Source organism: Oncorhynchus nerka, linkage group LG12 (genome assembly GCF_034236695.1).
Source record: "Oncorhynchus nerka isolate Pitt River linkage group LG12, Oner_Uvic_2.0, whole genome shotgun sequence".
Lineage (NCBI taxonomy): Eukaryota > Metazoa > Chordata > Actinopteri > Salmoniformes > Salmonidae > Oncorhynchus > Oncorhynchus nerka.
In genome coordinates, this window is record NC_088407.1 from 9,619,235 (window position 1) to 9,629,510 (window position 10,276).

Here is a 10,276-nt window from a genome sequence, read left to right on the forward strand (position 1 = left end):
TAGTAAACCTGCTTGATTACCACGGTAACTACTGTAGCTTATCTAGTAAACCTGCTTGATTACCACGGTAACTACTGTAGCATATCTAGTAAACCTGCTTGATTACCGGTAACACGCATATCTAGTAACTACTGTAACTTATCTAGTAAACCTGCTTGATTACCACGGTAACTACTGTAGCATATCTAGTAAACCTGCTTGATTACCACGGTAACTACTGTAGCATATCTAGTAAACCTGCTTGATTACCACGGTAACTACTGTAGCATATCTAGTAAACCTGCTTGATTACCACGGTAACTACTGTAGCATATCTAGTAAACCTGCTTGATTACCACGGTAACTACTGTAGCATATCTAGTAAACCTGCTTGATTACCACGGTAACTACTGTAGCATATCTAGTAAACCTGCTTGATTACCACGGTAACTACTGTAGCATATCTAGTAAACCTGCTTGATTACCACGGTAACTACTGTAGCATATTTAGTAAACCTGCTTGATTACCACGGTAACTACTGTAGCATATCTAGTAAACCTGCTTGATTACCACGGTAACTACTGTAGCATATCTAGTAAACCTGCTTGATTACCACGGTAACTACTGTAGCATATCTAGTAAACCTGCTTGATTACCACGGTAACTACTGTAGCATATCTAGTAAACCTGCTTGATTACCACGGTAACTACTGTAGCATATCTAGTAAACCTGCTTGATTACCACGGTAACTACTAGTAAAGCATTATCTAGTAAACCTGCTTGATTACCACGGTAACTACTGTAGCATATCTAGTAAACCTGCTTGATTGTAACTACTGTAGCATATCTAGTAAACCTGCTTGATTACCACGGTAACTACTGTAGCATATCTAGTAAACCTGCTTGATTACCACGGTAACTACTGTAGCATATCTAGTAAACCTGCTTGATTACCACGGTAACTACTGTAGCATATCTAGTAAACCTGCTTGATTACCACGGTAACTACTGTAGCATATCTAAAGATTAAACCTGCTTGATTACCACGGTAACTACTGTAGCTTATCTAGTAAACCTGCTTGATTACCACGGTAACTACTGTAGCATATTGCTTGATAACTACTGTAGCATATCTCTTGATTACCACGGTAACTACTGTAGCATATCTAGTAAACCTGCTTGATTACCACGGTAACTACTGTAGCATATCTAGTAAACCTGCTTGATTACCACGGTAACTACTGTAGCATATCTAGTAAACCTGCTTGATTACCACGGTAACTAACTACTAGTAAACCTGCTTGCATATCTAGCATATCTAAACCTGCTTGATTACCACGTAACTACTGTAGCATATCTAGTAAACCTGCTTGATTACCACGGTAACTACTTAGCATATCTAGTAAACCTGCTTGATTACCACGGTAACTACTGATTAGCATATCTAGTAAACCTGCTTGATTACCACGGTAACTACTGTAGCATATCTAGTAAACCTGCTTGATTACCACGGTAACTACTGTAGCATATCTAGTAAACCTGCTTGATTACCACGGTAACTACTGTAGCATATCTAGTAAACCTGCTTGATTACCACGGTAACTACTGTAGCATATCTAGTAAACCTGCTTGATTACCACGGTAACTACTGTAGCATATCTAGTAAACCTGCTTGATTACGGTAACTACTGTAGCATATCTAGTAAACCTGCTTGATTACCACGGTAACTACTGTAGCATATCTAGTAAACCTGCTTGATTACCACGGTAACTACTGTAGCATATCTAGTAAACCTGCTTGATTACCACGGTAACTACTGTAGCATATTGATTAGTAACTAAGCATATCTGTAAACCTTGATTACCACGGTAACTACTGTAGCATATCTAGTAAACCTGCTTGATTACCACGGTAACTACTGTAGCATATCTAGTAAACCTGCTTGATTACCACGGTAACTACTGTAGCATATCTAGTAAACCTGCTTGATTACCACGGTAACTACTGTAGCATATCTAGTAAACCTGCTTGATTACCACGGTAACTACTGTAGCATATCTAGTAAACCTGCTTGATTTACTACTGTAGCATATCGGTGATTAACGGTAACTACTGTAGCATATCTAGTAAACCTGCTTGATTACCACGGTAACTACTGTAGCATATCTAGTAAACCTGCTTGATTACCACGGTAACTACTGTAGCATATCTATAAATCTTATTAAACCTGCATATCTAGTAAATGCTTGATTACCACGGTAACTACTGTAGCATATCTAGTAAACCTGCTTGATTACCACGGTAACTACTGTAGCATATCTAGTAAACCTGCTTGATTACCACGGTAACTACTGTAGCATATCTAGTAAACCTGCTTGATTACCACGGTAACTACTGTAGCATATCTAGTAAACCTACTGATTACCACGGTAACTACTGTAGCATATCTAGTAAACCTGCTTGATTACCACGGTAACTACTGTAGCATATCTAGTAAACCTGCTTGATTACCACGGTAACTACTGTAGCATATCTAGTAAACCTGCTTGATTACCACGGTAACTACTGTAGCATATCTAGTAAACCTGCTTGATTACCACGGTAACTACTGTAGCATATCTAGTAAACCTGCTTGATTACATATCTAGTAAACCTGCTTGATTAACTACTGTAGCATATCTAGTAAACCTGCTTGATTACCACGGTAACTACTGTAGCATATCTAGTAAACCTGCTTGATTACCACGGTAACTACTGTAGCATATCTAGTAAACCTGCTTGATTACCACGGTAACTACTGTAGCATATCTAGTAAACCTGCTTGATTACCACGGTAACTACTGTAGCATATCTAGTAAACCTGCTTGATTACCACGGTAACTACTGTAGCATATCTAGTAAACCTGCTTGATTACCACGGTAACTACTGTAGCATATCTAGTAAACCTGCTTGATTACCACGGTAACTACTGTAGCATATCTAGTAAACCTGCTTGATTACCCACGGTAACTACTGTAGCATATCTAGTAAACCTGCTTGATTACCACGGTAACTACTGTAGCATATCTAGTAAACCTGCTTGATTACCACGGTAACTACTGTAGCATATCTAGTAAACCTGCTTGATTACCACGGTAACTACTGTAGCATATCTAGTAAACCTGCTTGATTACCACGGTAACTACTGTAGCATATCTAGTAAACCTGCTTGATTACCACGGTAACTACTGTAGCATATCTAGTAAACCTGCTTGATTACCACGGTAACTACTGTAGCATATCTAGTAAACCTGCTTGATTACCACGGTAACTACTGTAGCATATCTAGTAAACCTGCTTGATTACCACGGTAACTACTGTAGCATATCTAGTAAACCTGCTTGATTACCACGGTAACTACTGTAGCATATCTAGTAAACCTGCTTGATTACCACGGTAACTACTGTAGCATATCTAGTAAACCTGCTTGATTACCACGGTAACTACTGTAGCATATCTAGTAAACCTGCTTGATTACCACGGTAACTACTGTAGCATATCTAGTAAACCTGCTTGATTACTACTGTAGCATATCTAGTAAACCTGTAACTACTGTAGCATATCTAGTAAACCTGCTTGATTACCACGGTAACTACTGTAGCATATCTAGTAAACCTGCTTGATTACCACGGTAACTACTGTAGCATATCTAGTAAACCTGCTTGATTACCACGGTAACTACTGTAGCATATCTAGTAAACCTGCTTGATTACCACGGTAACTACTTGCATATTAAACCTGCTTGATTACCACGGTAACTACTGTAGCATATCTAGTAAACCTGCTTGATTACCACGGTAACTACTGTAGCATATCTAGTAAACCTGCTTGATTACCACGGTAACTACTGTAGCATATCTAGTAAACCTGCTTGATTACCACGGTAACTACTGTAGCATATCTAGTAAACCTGCTTGATTACCACGGTAACTACTGTAGCTTATCTAGTAAACCTGCTTGATTACCACGGTAACTACTGTAGCATATCTAGTAAACCTGCTTGATTACCACGGTAACTACTGTAGCATATCTAGTAAACCTGCTTGATTACCACGGTAACTACTGTAGCATATCTAGTAAACCTGCTTGATTACCACGGTAACTACTGTAGCATATCTAGTAAACCTGCTTGATTACCACGGTAACTACTGTAGCATATCTAGTAAACCTGCTTGATTACCCACGTAACTACTGTAGCATATCTAAACTTGATTAGGTAACTACTGTAGCATATCTAGTAAACCTGCTTGATTACCACGGTAACTACTGTAGCATATCTAGTAAACCTGCTTGATTACCACGGTAACTACTGTAGCATATCTAGTAAACCTGCTTGATTACCACGGTAACTACTGTAGCATATTTAGTAAACCTGCTTGATTACCACGGTAACTACTGTAGCATATCTAGTAAACCTGCTTGATTACCACGGTAACTACTGTAGCATATCTAGTAAACCTGCTTGATTACCACGGTAACTACTGTAGCATATCTAGTAAACCTGCTTGATTACCACGGTAACTACTGTAGCATATCTAGTAAACCTGCTTGATTACCACGGTAACTACTGTAGCATATCTAGTAAACCTGCTTGATTACCACGGTAACTACTGTAGCATATCTAGTAAACCTGCTTGATTACCACGGTAACTACTGTAGCATATCTAGTAAACCTGCTTGATTACCACGGTAACTACTGTAGCATATCTAGTAAACCTGCTTGATTACCACGGTAACTACTGTAGCATATCTAGTAAACCTGCTTGATTACCACGGTAACTACTGTAGCATATCTAGTAAACCTGCTTGATTACCACGGTAACTACTGTAAAGCATATCTAAGTAAAGTAAACCCTGCTAACTACTGATTATCTAGTAAACCTGCTTGATTACCACGGTAACTACTGTAGCATATCTAGTAAACCTGCTTGATTACCACGGTAACTACTGTAGCATATCTAGTAAACCTGCTTGATTACCACGGTAACTACTGTAGCATATCTAGTAAACCTGCTTGATTACCACGGTAACTACTGTAGCATATCTAGTAAACCTGCTTGATTACCACGGTAACTACTGTAAAGCTTATCTAGTAAACCTGCTTGATTACCACGCATATCTAGTAACTACTGTAGCATATCTAGTAAACCTGCTTGATTACCACGGTAACTACTGTAGCATATCTAGTAAACCTTGATTGCTTGATTACCCTTGATTACCACGGTAACTACTGTAGCATATCTAGTAAACCTGCTTGATTACCACGGTAACTACTGTAGCATATCTAGTAAACCTGCTTGATTACCACGGTAACTACTGTAGCATATCTAGTAAACCTGCTTGATTACCACGGTAACTACTGTAGCATATCTAGTAAACCTGCTTGATTACCACGGTAACTACTGTAGCATATCTAGTAAACCTGCTTGATTGTAACTACTTGCATATCTAGTAAACCTGCTTGATTACCACGGTAACTACTGTAGCATATCTAGTAAACCTGCTTGATTACCACGGTAACTACTGTAGCATATCTAGTAAACCTGCTTGATTACCACGGTAACTACTGTAGCATATCTAGTAAACCTGCTTGATTACCACGGTAACTACTGTAGCATATCTAGTAAACCTGCTTGATTACCACGGTAACTACTGTAGCATATCTAGTAAACCTGCTTGATTACCACGGTAACTACTGTAGCATATCTAGTAAACCTGCTTGATTACCACGGTAACTACTGTAGCATATCTAGTAAACCTGCTGATTACCACGGTAACTACTGTAGCATATCAGTAAATCTAGTAGCATATCTAGTAAAACCTGCTTGATTACCACGGTAACTACTGTAGCATATCTAGTAAACCTGCTTGATTACCACGGTAACTACTGTAGCATATCTAGTAAACCTGCTTGATTACCACGGTAACTACTGTAGCATATCTAGTAAACCTGCTTGATTACCACGGTAACTACTGTAGCATATCTAGTAAACCTGCTTGATTACCACGGTAACTACTGTAGTAACATATCTAGTAAACCTGCTTGATTACCACGGTAACTACTGTAGCATATCTAGTAAACCTGCTTGATTAATAACTGTAGCATATCTAGTAAACCTGCTTGATTACCACGGTAACTACTGTAGCATATCTAGTAAACCTGCTTGATTACCACGGTAACTACTGTAGCATATTTAGTAAACCTGCTTGATTACCACGGTAACTATAGCATATCTAGTAAACCTGCTTGATTACCACGGTAACTACTGTAGCATATCTAGTAAACCTGCTTGATTACCACGGTAACTACTGTAGCATATCTAGTAAACCTGCTTGATTACCACGGTAACTACTGTAGCATATCTAGTAAACCTGCTTGATTACCACGGTAACTACTGTAGCATATCTAGTAAACCTGCTTGATTACCACGGTAACTACCTTAGCATATCTAGTAAACCTGCTTGATTACCACGGTAACTACTGTAGCATATCTAGTAAACCTGCTTGATTACCACGGTAACTACTGTAGCATATCTAGTAAACCTGCTTGATTACCACGGTAACTACTGTAGCATATCTAGTAAACCTGCTTGATTACCACGGTAACTACTGTAGCATATCTAGTAAACCTGCTTGATTACCACGGTAACTACCTTAGCATATCAGGTAAACTTTGCTTGCCACTTCATTGGATGTTTAACACATTTCTAGCTGCAAATTAACACGTTTCTAGTAGCAAAATATGCAACTCCGTGGAAAGTTATCAATCAATCAACTGATTAATCTGTCAATCAATCAATTCATCTGTCAATCAATCAACCTATTAATTTGTCAATCAATCAACCGATTCATCTGTCAATCAATCAACCTATTAATCTGTGTCAATCAATCAACCTATTAATCTGTGTCAATCAATCAACCTATTAATCTGTGTCAATCAATCAACCGATTAATCTGTCAATCAATCAACCAATTAATGTGTCAATCAATCTACCGATTAATCAATCCATCAATGAGACTTACTTGTCTTTCAGTTCCAGGAACTGTTTCTCTAGGTCTGACATCTCATCTAGGCACTCTCCTCTCCTTCTCTCACAGTCCTCATCATCCATCTCTAGAGAAAGAGAGACAGAGGGAGGGGGAGAGAGAGAGAGAGCAGGGAGAGAAAGAGTGTGGGAGCGAGAGAGTGGGAGAGAGTGGGTGAGAGAAAGAGCAGGAAGAGAAAGAGTGAGTGGGAGAGAGAGAGAAAGAGATAAAGAGAGAGCAGGGAGAGAAAGAGATAAAGAGAGAGCAGGAAGAGAGAGAGAAAGAGATAAAGAGAGAGAGCAGGGAGAGCAGGGAGAGAGAACAGGGAGAGAAAGAGTTAAAGAGAGAGCAGGAAGAGAGAGAGAGAGAGAGAGAGAGAGAGAGAGAGAAAGAGCAGGGAGAGAAAGAGATAAAGAGAGAGCAGGAAGAGAGAGAGAGAGCAGGGAGAGAAAGAGATAAAGAGAGAGCAGGAAAGAGAGAGAGAGAGAGAGAGAGAGCAGGGAGAGCAGGGAGAGAGAACAGGGAGAGAAAGAGTTAAAGAGAGAGCAGGAAGAGAGAGAGAAAGAGAGAGAGAGAGAGAGAGAGAGAGAGAGAAGAGCAGGAAGAGAGAGAGAGAGAGAGAGAGAGAGAGAGCAGGAAGAGAGAGAGAGAGAGAGAGCAGGGAGAGCAGGGAGAGAGAACAGGGAGAGAAAGAGTTAAAGAGAGAGCAGGAAGAGAGAGAGAGAGAGAGAGAGAGAGAGAGAGAGAGAGAGACAGAGAGAGAGAGCAGGAAGAGAGAGAGAGAGAGAGAGAGAGAGCAGGAGAGAGAGAGAGAGAGAGAGACAGAGAGAGAGAGAGAGAGAGAGAGAGAGAGAGAGAGAGAGCAGGGAGAGAAAGAGAGAAGAGACTTCTAGTTGCTCTTCATGATGTCAGTAAAGTGTCAAAAAGGGGAAAAAAACAAAAAGAGAAAACTGTCCTCATCCTTCAACAGTTATCTTACCTGAACTCTCCTCTTCCTCCTCTTCCTCCTCCTCGCTATCGTCCGAGTCGCTCTCCCTCTCCTCCGTACTCTCCTCCATGGTTTCCTCCTCCCCCTCTCTTCTCTCTCTCTCCCTCTCTTCCTCCATCTCTCCATTGGCCTCTGGTAATTCACTCTCTCCCTCCACCTCCATCTCCTCCTGTGGTTCTCTGAGGGAGGGCTGGGCCGGCATCACTGAGAGAAGGAGAGGGGGAGATGGGGGGGAAAGAAAGACGGAAACTAGGTTAGCACGCACAGTTAACCAGCTAGCCATTGCAAACAGGTTACACATGATATAAAAATGACACTTTTAGCCAGGTTATAAGGCTATAAAGTGTTTGTTTACATTTACATTGTTTACAAACAATGGAGAGAAAAACTATATATTTTGGGTTCTGATTATGGGGTATGACAGCTGAACAAAGCTCATGAGGGATTTTTCAGTTATACTATAATCAATAATCAATTGGTATTTCATTCATTGATTATATTAATTCATATCTAAGTTCAAAAATGTGTGTAGCAACTAACGATTCTAGTTTTAACTATTATAACATACTTATAACTTATATAGGCCTAATGTATGCATTTATACACAAATATTAATTACGCCCTATCAACAAAATCCTCATAACCATTAGTATTCTTACCAGCATTATCCTCCATCTTCTAGGCTTTTTTTTGGATAGAAATATAGCATTATAGAAATATAGCCTACTTACAGTCATTTTACCCGTACGTCAACAACAACAAAAGTAGGCTAGCGGCGGGCCGGTGGCGCAGTGGTCATCCGAGAGACTACACCGGATGGTCCTTCCAACTCGAGAGCTACCGTATGGCTTCCGTGATGTCGCCTGTCCTGAGATCATACTGTAGGAATTGTTCCCGAGGCGGCGGCCTTTCGCGACCAAACGAATACAAAAATATTGCCGAATATTGCATTTGAAATCGTTTTATTGGGCTATCCAAACGGACAACCTGGATTGATCATCTATTTGCTTTTGAGACAGTAAATGTATGCGAGATCACTCTCCCCGTCTGCGACAGAGGTGGTAGCTGTTACATTGTAGCCATATCGAGCGTAGTGTTATCATTTCGCATACGAAGTAAAGCAGCCTAAATGTTTCCCCGAGACTTTCACAGCACCGCTGTGTATGATGCAAAATATGACATCGTATTGACGGAGGAATAGAGGGTTGTTTCGGACGCCAATTTGCTGTTCTAGCGCGGATTATGAAGAAGAGGTAGACAGAGACAGGCAGATGATCAACTGGGCTGTAGACCAAATAACAAACGGTAGTAAAATACGAAAATGCAGCATAAATAACAGAAAAATCGCCCACTTACCTTTTACGGTTTGTATCTTCTATACTCCAATACTATGAAGTACAGGTATATCATTACAATATTCAAACTAGGCTACTTCCTTTAGTTGCAGTTCAGTTCTACTGCTACTTTTGCCGGACTCTAAAATTCTAGTCTAGCCAATCAATGCAGAGCTCTAATACCTGCTTAGCCAATAGAAACCAACCTGCGAGATATTACTGTACTGTCATAACCAATCAGAGGCCGAACTGAGATCTCGACAACCAATAGGTTCATTTAAAAAAAAAAAAAAAAGGTTTATCGAAGCAGTGGAAATTCAACCTGTCGTCACAAATGTGTTTTCAAGGATTTCTGTATATTTCTGCATAAACACCAGTGGGGGCTGCTGAGGAGAGGATGACTCATAATAATGGCTGGAATTGAGTAAATGGAATGGTCAAGACCCTGGCGAGGATGATGAGCACGCAGATGAGCTTCCCTGAGACGGATTCTGACAGTTTGTACAGAAATTCTTTGGATGTGCAAAACCTCAGTTTCATCAGCTTTATTACAGACAGAAATACTCCTCAGTTCCATCAGCTGTCCAGGTGGCTGGTCTCTGATGACCCCTCAGGTGAAGAAGCCAGACGTGGAGGTCCTGGGTTGGCGTGGTTACACCTGGTCTACGGTTAATGAAGCCGATTGGACGTACTGACAAATTCTCTAAGACGACATTGGGAGGCGGCTTATGGTAGAGAAATGAACATTCAATTACACTCACCCTCAATAGTTGAGTCGTCTGTGGTATTGTGTTGTGACAACATTTGCACATTTTAGACTTTTATTGACGCCATCAAGAAGCTGTTTAACCACACCTGTCAAGTGGATGGATTATCTTGACGAAAGAGAGAGAAATACTCACTAA

The 10,276-nt window shown here is 40.3% G+C and overlaps 1 protein-coding gene across 1 annotated transcript in view; it reads right to left on the reverse strand.

Moving 5' to 3' along the window:
• Positions 1 to 9,503, reverse strand: part of LOC135574414 (breast cancer metastasis-suppressor 1 homolog) — a 38,551-nt gene extending 29,048 nt beyond the window's left edge. Inside the window, exons 1-3 of the mRNA XM_065026006.1 lie at positions 9,394 to 9,503; positions 8,029 to 8,241; positions 7,047 to 7,137 (exon numbers count right to left, since the gene is read on the reverse strand). Coding sequence (XP_064882078.1) covers positions 7,047 to 7,137; positions 8,029 to 8,239 — 302 coding nt within the window. The 5' untranslated portion in view covers positions 8,240 to 8,241; positions 9,394 to 9,503. The remainder of the gene's footprint in view (positions 1 to 7,046; positions 7,138 to 8,028; positions 8,242 to 9,393) is intronic.
• Positions 9,504 to 10,276: the final 773 nt, after the last annotated feature.